Source organism: Pelecanus crispus, chromosome 7, assembly GCF_030463565.1.
Source record: "Pelecanus crispus isolate bPelCri1 chromosome 7, bPelCri1.pri, whole genome shotgun sequence".
Taxonomy (NCBI): domain Eukaryota; kingdom Metazoa; phylum Chordata; class Aves; order Pelecaniformes; family Pelecanidae; genus Pelecanus; species Pelecanus crispus.
The window spans coordinates 24,615,261-24,637,778 of NC_134649.1; the positions used below are offsets into that span (position 1 = coordinate 24,615,261).

General features: G+C 48.4%; 1 protein-coding gene across 1 annotated transcript; it reads right to left on the reverse strand.

Moving 5' to 3' along the window:
- Positions 1-2,258: 2,258 nt before the first annotated feature.
- Positions 2,259-15,789, reverse strand: OAZ2 (ornithine decarboxylase antizyme 2). Its single transcript, XM_075713983.1, is given in 6 exon segments — positions 2,259-3,069; positions 4,900-4,985; positions 6,746-6,921; positions 12,257-12,337; positions 12,339-12,414; positions 15,769-15,789. Coding segments are annotated over 6 exon segments (573 nt in total). The 5' UTR covers position 15,789; the 3' UTR covers positions 2,259-2,935.
- Between the last annotated feature and the right edge of the window lie 6,729 nt (positions 15,790-22,518).

The following is a 22,518-nucleotide window of genomic DNA, read 5'->3' on the forward strand; positions in this document are numbered from 1 at the left end:
ACCCCCTCCCCAGCCCCATTCCCTGCCCATCGGGCCCTGCGGGTGGCTGGCCAGGGCATCAAACCATTGGTGTTTATAGCTCTTGTTTCCATTGGCGTTGCTGTGTTGGGTTTCATTTCAGTCTTCCTGATTCTGCCCTTCTGTAAAGTGTACATTATTACCAAGTTCCTTGTTTTTTTATATATATATATAAAAATATATATATATACAAACTGTACTCTTCTTGCCTTTGTACATTTGGGCAAGGAGAGAGAATAAATCTTTTTAAGAGACAATCACAAACCTGTGAGGGTGGCTTTTTCTTCCTGCTCCCCCGAATTCTGGTCCTTTGTCCCTAGAAGCTGTGGCCAGTGATTTTGGAGGGGGGAGAGGGGTGGGCTCTGGGGCATCTGAGAGGGCTTAAGCAGACATGCTGCTCCTAGTGCCAAGCTCATCAGTCCCTGGCCACCGAGGCCATGGTGGGGTGGCCCAGTAGGGCAGCAGGTCCTGCCCCCCAGCACCCTTCTGCTTGCTCACAGGCCCTGCGCACCTGGATCCAGCCCCTCTGCTCTGCCACCGGCACACACAGCTCCACCTGGGGATGCTGCAGCCAAGCTCAGCTGTGACAATTTGGGTCAGAACCCCCCAGGTTTCAACCCCTGGGCTGCCCCACAGCCTGCCAGGGTCCTGTCCTACATCAGGCAAGCCCGTCTCCATCGCCACAGGGAGCCCCCACTTTGGGGGAGGCAGCTGGGAGACTGGTGCACCACATGGCAGAGCTTGGCTCCTCCAGCTTTGCAGTGGAGGTGAGCTGTGTAGGAGACAGCACCCAGAGAAATCAGAAGCACCTTTTAGATTTTCAAGAGGGTATTTCTGAAGACACATAGTGATCTGAGACCTCCACATTTGACCACACTTGCTTGAGCCAGGGCAGTAGGGTGTTCAATACTTGTCAGAGAAGCACATGCACTGGCACAGCCTCCTAACTGCAGCTCATTAACAAGCTCAGATCCTCACTCCAAGCTCCCAAGAGCAGGACCTTGCACTTTAGCATGTAAATTCTACCAGTAAGGAAGGAGCAAAGTGGGATCAGATCACATTAGGGATGTGCCAGTAGAAGAGCACCATGGGGTGGCAGTAGGGCCCTGGAGCACACAGAAACACCCTAGGAGGCACTTGCCAGCCCAGGGAAGGAGTGGGGTCAGCTCCAGCTACAAGAAAGGATAAAACTTGGCATTGCAAAAGCCAGAACTAGAAATCAGCATTGTTTCAGCTAGGGAATAGGTGCCAGGTCTTCTCTGTCTCTGCACTGCAGCTGGAGCAAGGACAGGAGGGACAATGCCTGTTGCAGAGCCACAGCCAGCACAAGAGGGACTGATGGCCCCATGATAAAAGCTAGGGCAGAGGTGTTCCCAGTAGCACAGCCCAACCTCTAATTTGAAACAAGACTTAGGATTTCATGCTCCGTTGAAGAGGGAGTAGAGGAACCAGTCCTTTGATTTCATTGGAGGGGAAGGAAGAAAAAGAGACACAAACTTTAAGATGATTTATTCACACAAACTTGTATCCCAGCCCCATCTCTCTCCCCCAAACAGAAGACACTGACCACGATGTTTATGGAATGGCTCGGCTCCAGCTTTTAACAAAATCCTCCACAGAAGGGCGAGAGCACAACAAAGCACACAAGGACAATTCCACACACAAGCAGCCAGGCCAGGAAGAGAGCTCACAGCACACCTCTGGGGCACAGTTTATAAATACACCCTTCTCGTGTGGCCTTCAAAGAGCCAGCCAGGTTACATCCACGTGGCATGAAGACAAGAGCACAACCTCATTCTCCAACATTAGAAGGGGTAGGAATGAAACACGAGCTACTACCAGCACTGCAAGCCCCATCCCTCCATCTGAGGAAAGCCCCCAGATGGGGAGAGCATCCCACCACAACTGGCAGAACCACCATCCATGCCGCCCCCACACACAACCCCCTTTGGTTTGGATACAGCTGTAGGCTCGGTGTCTCAAGTCTTGAGATCATCTCTTTGGAAAGGTGAGGAGGAAGAACAGAGGTGACAGCCACAGGCCTGCTCCTTAGCTGTCCTTGGGTGGAGGATAAAGGTGTGAGCTGTTCAGGCTCCCTGGACCATCACACCGCAGGCAGGTAAGGAAACATTCCCCCAGAGCAGAGGTATTGCTCCAAACACTCGTTTGACCCTCCGAAACCATTGCAGCCCTACAGGAGGCCCACCAGAGGCTCTGTTCCTTTCAAATAAGCAGCCCCAGCTGTGTGAAGGTCATCTGAATGCCCCTTTTATTGAACAGTGTGATAGTGCAGTGGTAACATTGAACAAAGTTAAGACCGCTTAAAAGCTGGAAGAGCAAGAAGTTTTAAAAAAAAAAAGTTTAAACCAGTTAAAACAACATCAGTCACCCCAAAGCAGAGATGCACAGGGGTTTTAATGTAGTGTTAAAGGTTAAACTCGAGCATGTCTCCTCCATGTGCCTAATACCCACAACATGCCTTCTACTTAAGAGTCTGAGTGAAAAATAAAAAGGTAGTCTGTCAGATGAGCACACATTGGGTGATCAGGAAAGGACCAACACGGGTTTAGAGAAGTCAAGGAGTTGATACTGCATCTACTGCTGTGCTCCCCAACGCACAGCCTGGGCACCAGGTGCCCCTAGGCTAACACACCACACAGCTGCATGTAAAGAGCTCCTATGCCAGTTCATAAACATCTTTCATTTACTATTTGGTGATTACATGTGTGTATATATAGTTCTCTAGGCAACACATTTCAATAAGATAGTCAACTCTGAGGATACACAGGCCAATCTAACAATGAGAAATGCAGTTTCAGTCCAACAGAAGCTCATTTTCCCTCTCCTCGAGAAAGGAGATGTAACCCTCTCTTCCCTCAACAGCATTTTCAGGTCACACTGGAGTCCCCTGCTGCAGCTATTCTTCATCACAGGAAGAGTTCTGATCCAGGGGGTACACCATGAACATCACGTCTGGCCGTGACGGGACAGAGGGGTGACCAGGCCTCACGATTTCAAAGCCCAAGAAGCTGAATGTCTTCAGGAGTGGAGCTACCGAAGAGAACATCATCTGTTATCACCAGGAATAACCCCCTTTACCTGCATCACTCTAGAAGCCATGAATATCAAAGTGCACTGAACGCCCTCTGTGAGTGCATCCAGAGCTTCCTGCACAGAAATAAACCATTTTAATGTGACAGCCCTTTCAAATAGGAGGTTTTGTCTCTTCCTGCATTCATCACAGCTGCTCCTAAGCATGAAGGGAGTTTTAGTTGTGCAGCACAGCAGCTTTGTCCATGTTTATCCTACGATGTCTGTTCCGTCCCCCCTGAGAAACGGCAACGGTTGGTTATCTACCTGCACCAGCCATACAGACCCACTTTCCCAGGATGCACGTAGCCATCCCACAGCACGTCCAAGTTTTTATTCTGTACTTATGTGGGTCCCAGCACCCTTTAAACCCTGAAAGTAGGTCAGACAGCAGTAAACAGGAATCTGCTTACTCAGGGTCTAGGCAGAAATTTGCTGTCTCTGTGAGGAGGACCTGGAGCTCAGTGGAAACTCAAGACAACTCAGCACAGCTTGGTATGGTCCCCCAGGAAAGCCACCCTCAGACCATGGGTTATGCACAGAACAAATTCAGAGCAGGGTCTCCCCACACACACCTTGTTCTTGGTCAGGCAAGGTTATATTACATAGTGACTGGATGCATGCCCACTTGTTACTAAAGCAATCACTTCCCTGTGACCCATGAAAGTTACCCTGGTGCTGCACCTAATCTCTGCGGCACCCTCTGATGATCAAATTCCAGCTGCTGACCAGTCATGCAGAGGAGCTCCTATATATTTTCAAGACAGCACTGAATTCAACTGCATAGGCAAGGATCCAGGACCTGGAGCACTCAGAACTCATATGAATAAGCCAGGTCCAAGAACAACACCTATCCCGTTTTTTAAAAACAAAACCCAGTTATCAGATGTCTCCTGTAACCAGCCACTGCAGAGGTCACCTATGCAACCTGTGGTGGTGACATTATACCAAGAATTTAATCTGAGAATTATTCTTGGCACCATAACACAGAATGACATCTTCCTGGGCTCAGCACAACTTAGCTCTAATAACACGCTTTGTTTCAGAGAAGACAGTGCAGCTTGTGAGGCAGCAGAATAAAATTAGAATTAAAGTTTGAATTACTCCTGCCATGGCAATTGCTTGGTTACTAGCCTGTGTCTATTAAGATTTAGAGTGACACATCCATAGCTTGATACCTCACCACAAATCTCCTCAAACGTCCGTGCTGTAATCACTCATCCAACACATCTATCTTTAGATTCAAATGCAGCCCCCTTAAGCCATAAGCATCTATAGCCAGGATCAGGATTACCTGTATGTCTAGAAAGGGCAAAACTCAGGGAGATCTTTAAAAAGCAGATGAGCATCAGGGCAACAGGCTATAAGTGTTCATTTCCCATCACCTCTCCTTGGTTTCTCCTTCCAAATCACAGAAGCCTGGTGCCAAATGGAGACCTTGACTCTTTACGAAAGGAGAAATATTAACCAATTTCTGGACAAGAAAATACTGCAAGTAATTGAGCAGCAGCTTTCTGCCTGAGAGTTCTAGTAATAATAGCAGGACAGCAAAGCATATTTGCCAGAGAAACCAAAATACTCCCTCTCCCTTAGTCTGAAGAAAGGGCTTATTTCCTCCACAAGAAACTATTTCTAATTTGTAAGAATGCCAGGAGAATTATGCATATAACAATTGCTGCAATAGGAAGCATCCTGTGGAGCCTTGCCTGGGGATTACCAGATTTTTGTACAGCTTCAGCAGCACCATTTTAGATCTAGGGAGCAAACCTGACAGTGGGGGCGAGTTCTCACCTCTGTCTTCTCTGCTTTTTCTGAAGCAAATAAAGACATAGTTTACTTTCATTTTTTCTTCAGCAAACTCCAACAGTGCTGATAACCTGCCAAGGAGGAAGACGACAAAAGAACATCAGCTATAGGAAGTCCTGTCCTGAGGAAGCCTCTGAGCACTATCAACTGTTTGGATGTTTTCAGGCAGAAAGATTACTTGTTTACAGACCCCTTCCAGTGAACAATGGCTGCTGAAACAATGGGATTCCTGCTTTGCTATCCAGCACTGCAAAACTAAGAGCTATCCTCACACCAAGTCACCCAACAAGGCACTGTCCTCAGCATCCACGTGCCAGCGTGCACAAGCACCCATCCCCGCTAGCCAGTGATTTTGTACAGAAGTCTTCATTCACAGGAAGCTGAATACTGCAGCTGATCCTGAGCCAGGCTACATCCCCTCCACTGGCGACATACATGAGGGGATCTGCAAGTTTTGCACTTTGGGGGTGGGGGGGGATGACGACCTCATGCCAGGCAAAAGAGAAAAACATCACTGAAGGAGCGTGTGCACAGGCAAAGCTGTTCCCTGAACACATCAGCTGGATGGCACAGCTGATGCACCCTGAATCCACGCTTCCTGCCTTTCCAGCTAAATTATTTCTCCCACCTCTTGATGGAAGCAGCGCTGTATTAACCTCTCTCTGAGCCCCGGGGATCAGTACAGCAGAGCCATCGCTGTCACTGCTGGCCTTGTAACCATTTACGACACAGGCTGCTAGGGCAGTGACAAACGGGGCTTCAATCGACATCTAATTAAACAGCAGTCAGTGAGACTGGAGCACAGCAAGGGAGATTAAATTTGCAAGGGTTTTGTTAATATGGTAATGAACTGTTTCAATTATAGCCCCTACTAAGCTGTTTTACCTAGCTAAAAATAATCTTACAAAATTACACTTTAAGTCACGATGACACAGGTGGGTAAATACCCTCCCAGAAGAATGCATTCCCAAGAGAGCAGGCAATTGGAGAACTAAAGGATTTACAGGCCAACTGAAGAAATCACACAAACATTTATCTGGACTCAAAATGAGACAAGTGTGAGACAGCAAGAATACTGGCACTTACTGAAGGGGCCCAATGAGGTTTTTTTCTTAATTAGCTTGTGTCATTTATGGATGAAGCCTACTTGGAGATTTAGGAGGACCTGAGAGAGCTTTGCAGAGGAATCCAGTAAAGCCACATCTACACTACAGTGCTACCAGCGGGGATTTCTGGCAAAGCACTTGGCAGGAAGTAGCTGCTCTGGAAGCTGCGTTTACACAAACTTCCCAAAGCAGAGCTGTCTGGACAAAACACTACCGTATTCTGCCAACAGAGAAAAATCAGAGGCTCTGGCAGAGCCCAACGCCTGCGTGGCAGCACTCCAAGAGTAGATCCACCTACTGATGAGAAGGAGCACATCTATATAATGGAGGGTTTTTTTCCCCTGAAAGAGAGGAAAAAGCCTGCCAAAATAAGCTTACCAAGTGGCCAGCAGAACAAAAGTCAGAGAAAGGCTTGTAGATTTTCCATACCAAAATATACAGATAATCACTCCACTCATTTATTGCTTATTTTTCATTAGCACACGGACTCAAAAAACAGTAACCCACCTGAAAGGACCAATAAGGGGGAAGAAAATATACAAGAAGGGCTAACAGGAGGACACTTCTCTGAAGACAAGGGAGTAAGGACATACTTCGGATACATAAACCAGGAACAGAGCTGCCATATATACAGCCCATTCTCTGCACACACAGAGCATCACCTGTGTAAGCAAAGCCCTGCTCCCTGCAAAGCCACGGATACTGCTCTGGGATCCTGAACTTACCCTTCTTTGCTTCCATCAGCTAATAATCCATCAGGGATTTCCACAAAGAGGCTCTGATTAGAGAGCACTGCATCCCAGGAGGAGGTCTTCACCTCTGTAACCTTGTACTGGAAGCGGACAATATGAGGCTTCCCTTCGTGCACTGGGACATCTTGGTTAACAGTGATCTTCTCGTCCTGTGCAGGGGAGGGAGGAGAGCTCATGAAATAGGCTTTAGGGTTAAAGAAAATTATCCATAAGATTGTAGAGCAAAAAAATATAAGAGACATGCTTAAGTGAGCATGAAAAGGGACTGTTTTCAGTGGGAGTGCCCTCCTGAAAAAGAACCAGCCCTTACAGACTGGTGTGTGTCCAGAGTTTCAGCCTATCACTACAATTCACCACTGTGAGACTCACCATAGCTCGTGAAGGTATGCACAGTCAGCTGCAAGCTCATATCTGAATCTCAGCACTCTAAACAAGTGCTTAAGTGGTTAATGCTATTGTTCTGAACTACCTGTATTTTCCAGAATATCTTGGTTTTATTCTAATACAAAAATAAAGAACAAAAAAGTAAAGTCCTACATGCCAAACAGCCAGGGGAGCGTAACTAGAGAGATGCAAATGCAAAATAAATGGTATTATAGTTTTACTAAGAAGAACATTGTACTTTTCCCTTCCCCTTTCATGGGCTCAGGGACACACCACAATGAGTACTCAGACCTCAGAGTGATTTTCTAGTCATATTTTCCTATTCAAGGGAATGCAGTTTTGCATATTTACATTACACTAAATTTCTGGGTAGTGAGAGTCCATTCATTCACCACCAGTCCCAGCCACATCTTTGAAGGGCGGTTCATGAACTGCCCTTCAAAGAACACAACTTGAACCAACAAGCTGGAAGAACATCTGCTGCCGCAGTCTGACCAGTTTAGTTGTCTCCCCAGTCCCCAACACAATGTTTTTGTTTAAGGAATGACCACAAATTGCTTTCCCAGATTTTACAACCAACTGGTATGGTGAATGGTTTGCCTCCTGGTGTAAGGGAGGAAAGTACACAGCACAGACAGAATCCCAAAACAGACAGAAGCTACACAGACTTGAAGATTTTGATGAGGTCTTTTCCAGAGACCACAAATGTACATGTCCCTCTCCAATACTACTCTAACTAGAATGCCAAGCTTGCAGACTGCCTCAGATTCAGCTCAGCAGTTCCTAGAAAACAATTTCGTGGTTAAAACTCCATTCCTCCTCCTGACAATTTTTGCAGGCAGTTGGCTTGCCCAATAACGATTTCCACATTTCACTGCAAAGAGCCCCAATGAAATGACAAAGACACTCATTAGGTTCCCAAGTTAACGTTGTCAGCTGCAGCAGAAGCTAAACTGTTCCCATCCGCTTGGTTACAGGCTCACACATCCTGATTCTCTCACATTTACAAAGTCACCTGCACATCTCTGAAGGGCAGAAGTAAACCAGATAATACAAGCCATGTCTGCTCTGTTCCAAGTCGCAGTAATGCCTGGGAAAGCTGTGTGCCCCCCTCTCATCAATGGCATCAACAGGTGGGGTGGGAGGTGGTTTATTCCATCAGGTCATTAGGTGAGCAACCGTCCAGCCCCCAGGCATTTTATCTTATCAGGGTGACTAATTCAGCAACTCATGATGAACTCTGATCTGCTGACAATCAGCTGGACTGATGATGAGACAAGTGACATTGCTGCAGAAAGACAGCACCTCACCAGACAAGATTTTATTAATGCTTTGTGGTGACATATACTCATCTCTGACCATAACATACAGAGGCAGCCAATACAGCAAAGAAAACTTAGTCCAGTTTGGATCTGTAGTGAAGAAGCATTTACAAGATGGGCAGTACAAACACATCAGCAGCCAATGGTGCCCAGTAAGATGATATAAGACTCCTCAGTATCACTGCTTTTCAAGCAGGTGTTTTCTTGTAGGTGTTTTAAGCTATTAAGGCATAAGCATCGCTGAAAGACCAGCAGTTCAGCAAAAACATCTCCGAGACCCTTTCAAGGCTCCTCAAACCTGTGTCCCGCTACTTTAATTCCTATTACCACATGTATTGAAAAAGATCCCTCTTGGTTTGACTATTGTGACAAGGAAGAAGCCATCGAGTATGTTAATGCTGGCAACACAGTAACACTGCATGCAAATCAGGAACTGCCTGGCTTTGGTAACCGGAGCAGAGGAAGCTGCCATTTGTTTAAAGCTCACAAAGCTTAGCTGAAAAACAAGTTTACACTTTATCAGAATAAATATCCTGTAGGAAATAAGTTTATTCATTGAGTTTAAAAGAAGTTTTTGTGGCTGAGCCTGCTGTCGAGTTTTACTAGTTTTAAGCCCAATGTGCTAAGAAACCTACCGACAGCTGCTCAAGTCAAATCAGACTGCTGCTGATAAAGCCACCATGAAGCCAGCAGCAAGAGTCAGATTGAAGCCCAGTGAGAGCTCTGCACTACAGAGGTGTATTTAAAAAAAAAAACAAACCAACAAACCAAAAAAGAAACAAACAAAAAGAAACCAAAACCAAGGGGATTACACACACATCCTTCACCAACGACTTTATAGGACAGTTGTTACTGTGCAGAAAGCATCTCTGTTTCAGAAAAGACCCTTCTCTCAAGAAAAGCTCACAGATGCTTCTTTTCTTATACTTCAAGAAAACAAAAACAGGGTGAGGAAGTTGAGAAAAGCAGGCTGGGATTGACACACTGGAGGAGGAGGCACATGCATACGTTTGTTCAGGAAGGCTGGCAGGAGCCTGCACTAGCAGGGGAAAAGCATTCTGAGCCTTCTGGCTTAGCCCTTCCGTCACCAGAAGTTATGCCCTCCACTCCAAACCTAGTAAGGTTTTTCCACTTAAAAACCCCCTAATGTGACAGTCCATGAACCAAAGGCAGCATAACCACAGGGATTAAGAGAACCAGGAATTAAGAATTCCTCCAGTTCAGTGGGAATTATGTTTACACAGCCTGTCGTGGGCAGCTGATATTTTATTTCTAGGTATCAAAACAGAAACAGCAAGAAGCTGAGGAGAGAAGCTGTTCCTGTGACACAGCAGCCCAGAATTCTTTGGAAGCTGCTCAAAGCAAAATCCTGTTTATGCAACAAATGTTTGGTTTTAGTTCACCCCTGCAAAATCCCCCCCACCATGCTATTGCGGGAGAAGAAAAACCCCACCAGGCTACCTTTTATACACAGCTGCCTAAACCACCAGCTCTCCAACCTTGGGCTCCATTTCAGTGAAGTAAAGCCAGAGGGACCAGCTTCCACTTGGTTACAATTCATTGAGCACAAGATTTTCCAACCCAGCTACACTCCTCAGATGTCCCGAGAAGGATGGGGGGAGGCCCCTTCGTGTTGGCAGTGTAAGAATAAAGGATGTTATGATCTACCATAGCCAAGCGACTTGAGAAACCCATGTAAGCAGCCTACTGTTGGCATGTGCTACACCTACAGCCTCCTGCCAAGTTTGCTAGCCAGGGCACGTCCATTCGCACAAAGCCCGTCCTGGCTGCGCAGCACTGACGCTGATCACTATTACATTCCCAGCTCAAGTAAAGCTCCCTTGATGAAAGGCCAAGTATTAAGTCTCTTAACGCAAAAATCCCAACAACTATAGGGAGCTCCAGCTGCTTAATTTATAGTGCAGTTGCATATGAGCACTGCACTGCAGGCTTGTTCAGAAAGGTCATCCCTTGAACTAGAACACCTGATATAGCTGGAAAAAGTACTTAAGCTTTTGGGTCCAGATGTCTTTCCAGGTCAGGCTGAAGCTTGCCGGCTGCAAAGCTCAGCCTGATGTAACTACAGCACTGCTAGATTGAGTGGGCAACTGAAAGGGGCAGAGAAAGTCCCAGTAACCTCTGCCCGAGGCTGGACTTTAAATCACTGGACAACACAGCCCACTCTGCTCCGTGATGAGCTATGTTACAGAAGGGGCTGATTTTCTGACAGATTCTGCTAGGTTTTGTCAGCAATAAACCCAGAAAGAATTATATCCATATTTCTGGGATGCAGCTATCTAGATGACATCCTCACAGGCAGCAACCCCTGCCTACACACCACTGCCAAAAGCTTCTGTGCTAATTCAAGGACATACTGAAACCAAACACTTCAAAGCCTCCAAACTGTGATTCTTTCCACCAGCATCTCCTCCACACTGATCTGATTTTTTGCCTTCGGACCTTGCCTGTTGTGTATACAAGGCTTGGCAAAGTTGGCCTGCAGGAGTTCAAGTTCTAGGGTCCCCTGTTTCTCATCCCCTCCCACCCAGAGGGAATTCATTATTTGTCCTGAGCACCTCTTGAAGCTATTTATGTATCTTCTTTATCTGACAGGAAGCCTGTTGTGCTCTGCTGCCTCTCTGGATTTCACACCCCTCTAACATCTGTGACAATTCAACTCAATAGCATTAAGCTGATGTTACATTATTATTAAGAGGCTACAGAGGTTGACATTTATTCACAAGGTAAGTGGGTGAGGCACATGCTAAAAGTTCACCAAGGCTGCATTAAAGAAAACTCCTCTGAAAGCAACCATGAGGTCTGCAATTTTCTCATGAATTTCTAGAGGAGACTTTGGTAGCTGTGACCCAAAAGGGCCTGTATCTTTTCATCATATACAGTCTGTGTGCCTCCCACAGGGTAATTAAAAATCAAGTCTAACACCTATGACAACACTCTTGCCTGAACAGCTGAATTTACAAGCTGAACATAAATTTAGGCTACCTCATCCGATAGCACTTTACTCCCTGGCTTGTGGAAAAGCTGGCCTTGTTCCAGAAGCGAGACAGATGCATGCCACCATAACACAACACAAAGTTGCATGAGTGCCAATTATTCTACAGCAAGGAACAGCCAGACCTCCTCATTTGAAAGGAAAGGTCCTGCAGAATGAAGAGGGCCAAAAAAATGAGAGCTACACAGAGCCACGCACTCCTAAGCAAGTCTGCAGCCATCCTGGTCTTGCCTCATCCTACACACATGTTCTAGAAACATTCCCGTCTGTGAGGTGGATGGCTGCCTCGCCCTTTTGTGAAGTCAGGAGTTACTCTGTACATCGGTTCAGGCAGCTCCCAGGCCCCAACAGCTTTACCTTCTGGACTAGGGCACAGGAAGGAGCTTATCAACCATTCTCTCTCTGCATTTCACCTTTCTGCTTCCTGCTTCCTCTTTTGCGAGACACTTAAGAAGTTGTTTCATGTTTTGATAATGCTGGCTCCGCATACAATAGCTGAAACAGACCTCCGGGAACAGAGCTAGTGAATTATTTGCTGCACACCTTTGAGAAAAGGTCTTTCATTTCTTAATAAACAGGTGATATTTAAGTGGGAGAGCACTGCATGCAGCTCAGCGATCTGCCAACAGGGTCGCTGAAAAATTAACTGTTCTCCAACTTACTACCTTGGAGTTGCTTGCATTTATTCCCATCAGACTGCGAAAGGAACTGAACGCATTTGCAACATGGGTACAGGTCATTATTTAGACATCAGATCTTTCTCACCTTATATATCAGAGCTGAAAGAGAAGGATCCCTGCTACCCCCTCGCCCACCGGGGATCTTCGACAGTGGGTGAGGGGCATCAGGAGCACCACAGAGGCCCTGGAACAATGTGCCTGCAGCACTGCAGCTGGGGACAGTTACTCAAAGGTAAAATACTACTGCAAGAAAAAGAGAGATAATATCAGGTTACATTAGCAGGGATCACATTTTGGATGCTACAGCTCCTCATGACCCCAAATCACTTGTATCCCTGCTCCTCCACAGTACATCAGAGGCAGCTGTCAGGGTTTTAGCACCCAGACATCTACATTAAAAACACTTGCTGCCCAAGTCGTATCAGACACCGGCAGCATATTGTTAGAAATGGAGGAGGGGCTTTGCAGCCAAGAACCCGGAGAGAATGCTGAGCAACCTCATGCTAATAAGGGATGCCTGGAAGACTGCCAATAGCAGATGGCTGGAAACGCATGACCAGATGAGCACACATCTTCTATAGACAAATATCTACAAATAGATCAACAGGACCCAGAAGGAGGAGATTTAAGTTTCACATTTTCAAAACAAGGAGGAGTGAAAGGGATGGTTCTTCAAATATTTTCAACACGTTCTACAACATCCAAGTTGACATTTTCACATACAAATGAAACATCATGCAAGCACCCCATCCCTAAAAATTACAAGTTCACCCCACAGATCTACTTTTAAGAGCAAGAAAGTAAGTTTCCCCTGCAGTTTCCAAGTTTGTTTGGATGTCCTACATGTGGTCTTTCAGGATCACTCTGAACGCAGGCTTTCATATCTGCCCTAGCTTTTAGGAACTTCATGAAAGCAAATCATTTTATTTCTGGAGCATTGCTCCCTTTATCAGTACCACAAAAGCTCTTTGCTGAGGCACAGCACAGCAGCAGTATTCCTCTAACAAAGCCTGCAAAAGCCTCGCAGAGAAACCAGTCATTCCCCAGCATTCCCATTACGAAACACACCAGCGCAAAGCTACATAAACACCACCAAAATAAAGGGAAGTGTGAGGGTTTTCAATTAGCACATGGAGCAAGAAACAAGGCTATAAGGGACAGACTCTGTAGATGTACTGACAACTTACTGTCTGTTCTAAAACTTCTCACTTGAGCTGTTCCCAAGATGGTGTTTTTCTACTCGAATCCCTCTCCATGAGGTGACAGGCTTAGGTATCCAAAGACCAAGTACCAATCTGCACTATCAGAATCACCTGAACTGCCTGTACAGTATGCTAGAACATATACCAGACTGCAAACAAACTACTGAAATTTGGCATTTCTGAATGCCAAAAAAAACCCCCTCACAAATGCAGTTATGACACAGGCAGAATTTGCTGAGATCTTGGCTTGCCATCTCATACCAAAATAATCTTTCTACAGGAAACACAAATATTCTTCCTCCATGTATCTCCTCCTCCTCCAGGTTCGCAAGACTGGGCTTTTCTGCAGCATTCCCATGTGCCATGGCCTACAGCAGACACTGCTTGGAGAAAAGGCTGTTTAAACACACTAGGTAAAGGTATTAAGCAGTTGCACTGAAGACATCTCAGAGCAAACCCCTTTGCACACATGCTCAGTGGCGTTTTGTGTTAATACAGTCCCTCCTCACAGCATGACTGGGGCTATCAATGGACCAGTGTGTATTCAGTAGTAGTGGATGTCGAGAAGTATGACAAAGCACTTTGCTGTGCTGTTCCCCACCCCCAGAAAGCTGTTGGCAGCTTTGTTATTCCCTTCCATCCTCCCTCACCCCCAGTCAACAATGTACTATTGATAGTGCTCTCCAACTTGCGGCCAAGGCATCAAGAAGTTGGATAATGAAGTGTAGTTGTGGGAAAAAAAAAAAAAATAAAGAGAGAGAGGCAGTAGTTTTCATGCAAAGCAGTTCAAGACACTTCTCAGTTTTGCTTCCTCTGACACATGCAGAAGTCAAAACACAAGACCCCTTCAGCTGCTGAGCCCTGCCTGTAGCACTGGGGCTTCACCTAGCCCAGACCTGCTCACAATCACTATCCTCCCCCAAAACTTTACAGCAGCAGCCAGCTAGGGTCCTGACAGCAGCACACACAGGGCAGCACCATCAGGCAATGCTGGGGAGCAAGCGTGCTGGGGAGTTGGGGGCACAGATTAAAAGAGGTTTTGCTTCCTCCAGATGCGTGCTGTAGCACCTTGGGAAGAAGTTTGTGCAAGCACCCAACAAAGTCTCATCCCTCGATGCATCTGCACACAAGCAGCCCACTGCAACTCTGCTCCCCAAGGCCTGTTTAAAGCTTAAAAATTAGGATTGTGTTCCTTTCTAGCCTCTCTTCTCTTTTGAGAAGCTGCTTTCCAGCAGCTTGGTTTAGATTAAGATGCATTTAGATCACCAAGGGCCTTTCCCAAGGCAAAAGCTTCTTGAGCAAGTCCTGCCTGAAACAGGAGCTGGAAGCAAGCGTACATTTTCAGCCAGTGGGTATAGTTTTAAATTGCTAAGCTTCCAGCGATCTCAACCCTGTGCCCTGTCCCTGGGAAGCACAAAGAACAACTCCTCAATTTCTGAACCCCATCATGGCTGCTATTCAACAGCCCTCACACCTGAAGCCCGAGGCCAGCGCTGCTTTCAGTCCACAACAACCAGCACCTTGGGGTCTAGAAAGCTGCACATTTTCCTGGTTTTTTGGGAGGTTTTACTTGCACTAAACACCTGGGCCTGATGGAAGGATCCATGCAGCTCCCTTGACATTACAGGAGTGAAGTTTTTTTGTTTGTTTTCTTTACCCCCCCTTTTTAAAATAGGCTCTGAAGATGCGGTTGCACTTAGCCCATAATAATAACATATCACGCTGCCAGCTGCTGCAAGTCATATATTAAGGAACCTGATTTGAGGAGCAACGTGTAGATAACCATCTGATGAACAGAGCATGGCTCAAGTATCTACCCTACATGCAGCGGCCAAGAAACAAGGCTGGTTTATACACATCCTCTGGGCGCTTATCTACGTGGTTACAATAGAGGCTCAGGCAATGACACTTTTCGTACTCTAAACAAGGAACAGACACACAAGATAATTTGGTCAGCTGAGAAAAATAACCACAAATCGAGTAAGTCCATGCCCGCTGATAACCAACCTGCCAGGAAAAATCACCTTTCCTTAGAGATGCGCTGAGGACTGCGAGAAGGGAGGGCACAAACCCTCCTCAGCGTTAAAGGCTTATTAGCAAAAGGCTGCTCAGACACTCGCTGCTGGGGTGGCCGCCCCGCCCCCATGACCCCAGCCCCGGTGCGCCCAGACACCCCCCCGGGGGCCTCCCCGATGGGGATTTTAACTCAGGAAAGGCGGAGCCCCTCCACCTCGGCCTCAGCGCCCGCCCGTACCCCAGGCCCGGCGGCCGCGGCCGCCGCCGCCGCCGCTGCCGCTGCCACCGCTCTGAGGGGCGAGGAAGGCCGCAGCGGGGTGGGCACGGCGGCGCGGGGAGGGGAGGGGAGGGGAGGGGAGTAGACCGCACTGCCCCGCACCTGTCCTGGGTGTTTATCATCCTCTCCTCTCCTCTCCTCTCCTCTCCTCTCCTCTCTTCTCCTCTCCGGTCGGCTCGGCTCCACTCAGCTCCTCTCGCCGCCGCCCTCGTTCACCGCCGCGCTCCGACTGACCCCGCGGGCCCGCGCCCGGCCCGCCCCGCCCCCCCCGCGCCGCGCACCGCCCGGCCCCGCCCCCCCGGGGCGCGCCGGGCAGCCTGGGAAACCGCCGCCCCAAACAAAGGCGCGCGCCGCTCCACGCCCACCTAGCGCGCAGGCGCGCCCCGCTGCCCCCTTCCCTCCCCGGCTCTCCCAGTGACGCTACCGCGTCGCGCGGGCGTGCGCACACGCGCATGTACGTCTTTCAGGGGCACGAGCGGCGGCTGTTGAGGGCTGTTGGGTCCCGTTGGCCCCCGTTGGCCCCCTGAGGGGATGACGGGGTCCCACAGCGCCTCGCTCTCTCCCGTGGGACTGCTGGCATTCCACGAGTGGGCGGGGAGCGTGGAAGCGGAGGGTTCTTGACGCCTGAGGTGCTCGGCCCTCCTCACAGCCAGGCCGGAGTCCATGAGGCGGGCCTGGGGGAGCGCTAGGCCTGAGGGCTGGAAGTAAAGCCTTCTGCACAGGGGTGGGGAGCGGGTAGCCTGCAGCTGTGAGGAAAGGTGAGAATCAGCAACGCCGTGGTGGGAAACTGAAGTGTGTCTGCATTGTTTCTTACAGTGGAAGAGGCCAGGGCCCTTACCCTGAAGGCTTTCTGGAGGCGTTTTGGCTCCCATGGAAGTGATGGGAGAGGAGGTTAGGGAGCGGCAAGACTAAGTAATAAACATCTGGGCCCTGGTGTTACCACTACAGAACAGGCTGCCGGCTCTGATGTGTGATATCCTGCTTAAAGTATGATGCTGGTGCTTGAAAGGTGGCCTGAGGAACTGCAGGCTCATAACCTGGATGAGTAGAAGCTAGAGTAAGGAAGAGAGGAATGAATATGTGGATAACGGGATGTTGAGCTGTCCATGGCAAGGCTCTGCAGGGGCTTTGATGAGCAGCGAACCCATGAGGGAAAGGCAGTGGCAGTCACCCAGACAAAGACAAGGAGTCTGGAGAACCAGGCAGTGTATGCTGTGGGTTTCAGTCCTGCAGGGCTTGGTATTCACTGAGCCTTCACATGGACTGAGAAACCAAGCAGCTCGCTGGAAGAGAAGTTCTCGAGACCCTTCAGATGCAGGCCCTGCAAGTCAGACTCCTTCTGGGAAAGTCTCACACCTACTTGCCTGGTCTCAATGCTGTCAGTCTGCCGGTGTTTGCAGCACATCGGAGAACACAGGCCTGGCCCTGAGCAGGAGCAGACCAGGCTCCCGAGTGACATACGTGGCAGCCCAAGGCACGATGCCCCCAGCAAGCTCACAGACTCCGGGATCTGAGAGGCAGCCCTCGGCCTGGGCTTCCTGGTTCCCAGTGCGGAGACGCTAGCCTTTGCTTGGCAGGAAGTGACCAGCTGTTCTGCAGAAAGCTGGATGCCAGCCAGAGCCCGAGTTGAAACAGAGCCTGTTAAATAGCCTTTTCCCCCTTCCTCCATGCTTAAAGCTCTGCTTGCAGCCGTAATTCTATTTATAATACCCAGGAAAAGCAAGCTGAGACTTTCCCACAGTGCCGGCTTCTCAGGCAATTGTTGTTTGGGGAGCTGGAATGTATGTGGTATTATTTTTGTATTCCTCTGGGAAGGTTTTGTTTTTTTTTTTTTAATTGCGTGTTGCTCCATGTCCCCCATCTGTGCTGAGGAAAAATTTTTGAAGCGTAAGGTCTCAGGCTGCTGCTCACGGCTCTGCAATGTTTTGCCAAGTGCTGCTGGTTTAGGTGTCTCTGCCTGCATGCCCCTATTGGGGGGGGTGGTGGGTGCTCTTGAGAGATGTCCTAATAGCCAAGGGGCTCGAAGTCAAAGAGGATATCACTGATATCCCCTGTCTCATTACTGAACCCTAGGAGCACCCATCAGGTCACTCGCTTGCTCTCTGCCTCTGTGTCCCCCATGTGTGGAGGAGGGAAGACGATAATGCTCCTCAGAGTAACAGGCTTGTCATTACTGCCCTGCCCAGGGTTTTGGCAGTGAGAAATGCCGTTGTGCAGTGGTTTTGGGGTGGCACAGAGACACCTCATGAGGCTGGGCGTGACAACCAGGTTGCAGTGTTGCTGTTCATTGGGTTATTGCTGCCAGCAGAGTCCAGTGGGCCCTTTTTTTGCCTTTCTTGGCCATGCAAGGCTGTTCCCTGCATGGGGAGCTGCTGTGGGATATTCTGGGCAGGCTGTGGGCATGGCCAGGCTGTGGCAGCTCAAAGCTGCCCCTGCCCTCCGCAAGCTCCCGGCAAGTGCCCACAGGCCCCACGCCTCCCAGGCAGGCAGATATTTTACAGAGTGACAGAACACCCTGCTTGGTCTCTTATTCCAGCAGAGAGAACACCCTGCCTGTCCTCTCCTTAGGCACTTGTCACTGGCAACACGGCCTGCAGTGCTTGTGGCTTTCCCTTTCCCTGCTCGGCAAGGCCCTGCACCCCTTTCGTTCTCGCATGCGCGGGAGGGTGTTTCTGCTGTCCCTTGTTTGCTGCCCTCACTATAAGCAGTAAGGCTCTGCCATGCGCCATCACCCTTCTCTCTGGTTTTACTTCTCAAATAAAAGCTGTTTGCAGGCAGCTTTCCAGCTCTGAGAGCTCCACACATGATTTTAGCCTGGTACCCTGAGCAGCAGCCCAGCAGAGTGCTAGCCGTTTTTGCCATGCTCCAGTTCTGCCAGCACTGCGTCATGCCTTTGCAAAATTATTTCTGCCGTGTCCTCTCTTGGCCTGGAAACGGTTTTATTGCCCTGCCCGGGGTTTCGGCAATGAGAAGTGCTGTTGTGCTGCGTTTTTGGATGTTTGGGGTTGGTTTTTTTTTTTTTTTGCTACAGCTAGTCTGATGTAGGATGGGCACCTCTGAGTAGCTTTGCTGTTTGTCGCACTGGGTTTTGGGATTGATTATCCCAAATTCTAGATACGGAACAGATGACTGCAACCTTTCTATTTTGAGGCTTGCAACATTAGTTGTGCATCTCCTTAATTATTCTCATAATTATTGTGATTAATTGTGGACTATGTAGCTCTTAAACAATACTTTCCATCAGCCCAAACTACACAGAGAAGTGATGCAGTTTTTCTTAGCTGGGGAACAGAGACCCAGAGTTCAACTGCGCCTGGAGCTGGTGACCACTCATGGGTTGGAGCTGGGCAGGCAGGTAGCCTAGCCTCTCATAGCTGCCTGACACTGAGACGGAAGGTGGTAGATGGAGACAGGTGAGGACAACTGCTCGGTCACAGCCTTCTTGCACACAAGACTGACAGCAGAGATGCTGCCCAGATGTTTGGGGCCATGGAGAAAAGTGGGGTACCTGCAGGATGGGACATCTCTCGAATGTTTGCTCTGTGCTCTTCCTTGGCTGCAGTGCTGGCCACACTGTCTTCACCTTTGTGTGAGAAACGGCCAGAAGCACGTTCACCTGCTCAACTGGCTCCATCGCAATGCAGTCACAGGGTCTCTTGCTGACCTTGCTGTGATGCGGCCACTCAGATAAGGAAAATGGTGCTATTGTAGAGGTGGTTGTACCAGGAAAGCCGGGGGCAGTAGCCCTTTCCTGTACCTGTTCCCCCCACCGAGTACCACACATCTGTCCCTTGGCTGTGCTTTCCCTGTCAGAGCGAAGCATGGCCAGTGTTGGGGTGCATGGTGGGCACCACGTCCAGCCAGAGCCTCAGACACGGTTCCTTGGTACCTACAGCAGCACAGTATATCTGGCTGTGTTTGCAAAGTGTTGCATAATGGAAAACACTTCTAAACAGAGGTTTCAAAATAAGGATAGAAAAGGGTTTGTAGCTTTATACATAATTAATACCCTGTAGTTTTTTAAAAACATCTTTAGAAATGTGTCATTCAGAACTTTCTAGGGCTATACGCGTATCTGGGAATGTAATTATGTTTTCGACAGCAGCCTTTTCATCCCCTGTTCTGTGATTGCTTTTTTTTTTTTTTTTTTTTTTTAACATGAGGATCTTGTTTTGCTAGGGGAAAAGTAAAAATGAACACTGCAAGGGAATTTTGTTTTCATACGTCAGTCCTCCCAGCCCAGCTGCGAGTTCAGTCTTCCTGTGCTGACATGTCTATATCGTGTTACAGCCATAGCAGCACCAGGAGTGTTCCTGGGATTTGGGCTCCCTGTGTTTCTAGGTGAGCCATGGATAAATTCCCTAATGCCAGTGCATCTGTGCAGCCGTGAGGCTGGAATCGTGTCTTGACGTTTTCATGCAAGTATCCATCTCAGAGGTGGATTTTAATTGTTTAAACTCTTGGACTGTTTAGCATCACTAACCTGTGTCTCCTGCCTGCTTCACATCTGTAACAAAAAGAAGAGGTGCCTTCCAAGCTGTGCTGATACAGTTTTCTGCTGTTCCTTTGTATTTCCAATGGGATGAGTTGATTCCTTGGCAGACCTGCCTGGAGCTGGGGTCCAGATTTAAGACACATTGCTGACATCAATGGCTTTCTTTTTTAATGAGCTTTGTCAGAATTTATTATTTAGCCATTAAGTGGTGCCAGTGCAGAGTTCACGCATGAGCTGAGTTGAAAATCTCCTAGGTGTGAATTAGTGATGAGAGAAAAGCAGGTCAAGGAACGTCTTGGTTCAGAGCACGCTGAGCGTCAAGCTTAGCTTGGGCAACAATTGGCACATCCAAGGCCTTGAACCAGGGTATGGGCAGAAGAAAGAATGTAGAAATCACGGCAAGGCATGACTTCCTTCTGCTCTGCTCTGAAGAGGCATTGTCCCTCTTTGTGCCAGTGGGATGTGCATCAAAGGTGTTCTTGTGCAGCATGAATTTGGGGTGTGTTGGGGTGGAATGAGGAGCTGGATGGTGTCAGGGGGATAAGAGCTGGTGATACAACATGCAAGATTGGTCCATCATGGACTTTTGTGTCACTGATGAGCTCTGCACTCTGGAACAATGCTCTGGGCCAGCAGCAACACCTCTGCAGACACTAGAGAGGGCTCTGCTGGGATGATGGGATGGGCACAGGGTGAGATGCTGCTGCGAAAGACATGCCAGAGCGAGTTCCTAACAAATCTGCTGTTCCTCCAAGCACAGAGTGTCAGGATGGGTTGCCCTGGATAGGCAGGTAGAGGTTTTACTGGCAAACACTGGAAAAAAGGCAATCCCCTCCACCCGTGATCTCCTGGCATAACAGAACCTGGGAATGGGGTGTGATGGAAAAAGTAATCAGCGTAGTACAGAGCCTACAGCAACGATGGGAACGTGTAGGTGTGAGGTTCAGGCATGCGGCTCCCAGCTCGAGACTGCATCAGCCGAGAGCTGGCAGCAATGCGTACCTGTGGGAGCAGCACTCTCCCAGCAGAGGTTAGTTCGGGAGGTCACCTTTTTCTTGGTCAAAATAAATGCTCCTGTGTTTCCCTGCCTCTGTTTCTCCGGAAGGAAGCTTTTTCTCTGCATCATCCCTGCTCCCCTGTGCCTGGAGCACAGGGGCTTTTCCTTGGCTACTCATGGAGTAGGTCACGCTCCAGGACACGGCCAAAGCCTCCCAGTGCAGGGTCTGGTGGGTGGCACTAGGAGACAAAAAGGAGGAAGATCTGAGGACAAATTGGTAAAAAAGAGTACACAGGAAATCATGCAGGCGGTGATGAGGTGCCTTGCTGCTGGCATGTTGCACATCTGAATTCACCTAGGTCTTTGTATTGATTTTTGTAAAAGCTCTTTCAATTATTTTTACAATGAGCTCATCTTTTCTGGCACAACTCTACTCCCTTGTTCATTTAATACAGGCATGGCAGGCTTCATTTCACCTCTCTTTAGTCATCTGGGTGTGAACTGGGAACAGGCAGCTCTGCTTGTTGTCCTTGGAGAAAAACAGTTACCTTCAAGGTGTCTTGTCTTGGCTCCTTTTAGATGCTGCGTGAAGTTGGAATGAATGGAGCTGGAGGTGTTTCTAATAGAGCTGCCTGAACTTAGCCAAAATCTGGCCCGTGTACTGCCTCTGTGCAACGGGACTTGCTCAGAAGCTGGTTTTAATTTTCTGTGTGGTTTTGGTGGTTAGGGATGTGTTCCTATGAATGGAAATGGGGTTGTGGAAAAGGATGTCTGAGCGGTGTGTCGGCGTGAAAAGGCACGATGATGATGGGAACCACTACTAGTCCAGCCAAAAATCCGAATGGCATCTTGGAGTTGCATTTTTAAGACCACAAGCTAACATTGCAAGGACAATCTAAAAATTAAAGCCTTGCATCTGCTCATGGCATTTCTCAGTATCTGAGTGATGCTTCTTAGAAATTTCATGTGACAAGAAGTCAGAACTATGTCTTGGGGGAGCTTGTTTTATACCATTTGTCTTAATCTATGGTTATACCATAAACTAAGGAATCTCAGAAGGGACATCTGGAGTCCCTGCAGATCTGAAATCCTTCAAGTGCAGTCTCAAAAATCCCTAAGCAGAGGGTGCGTGGTGGTGGTTCCATCCTGCTGCGGGGCCCGTGTGTTGGTGTTAGGGGACAGGTCTTGGGTATACTGCACTGCGGCACTGGATGCCTCGGTATGCCTGTTCCTACAGGGCAGTGCAGATCATTTGGGGCTGAGGATTCGCTCACAGCTGCAGAGTGCCTGTTTGCTGATACCTCTCAAGCTGGCAGTGAAGCTGTTGGAAACAAAGAGCTGAGAAGCTTGAGGACCTGTC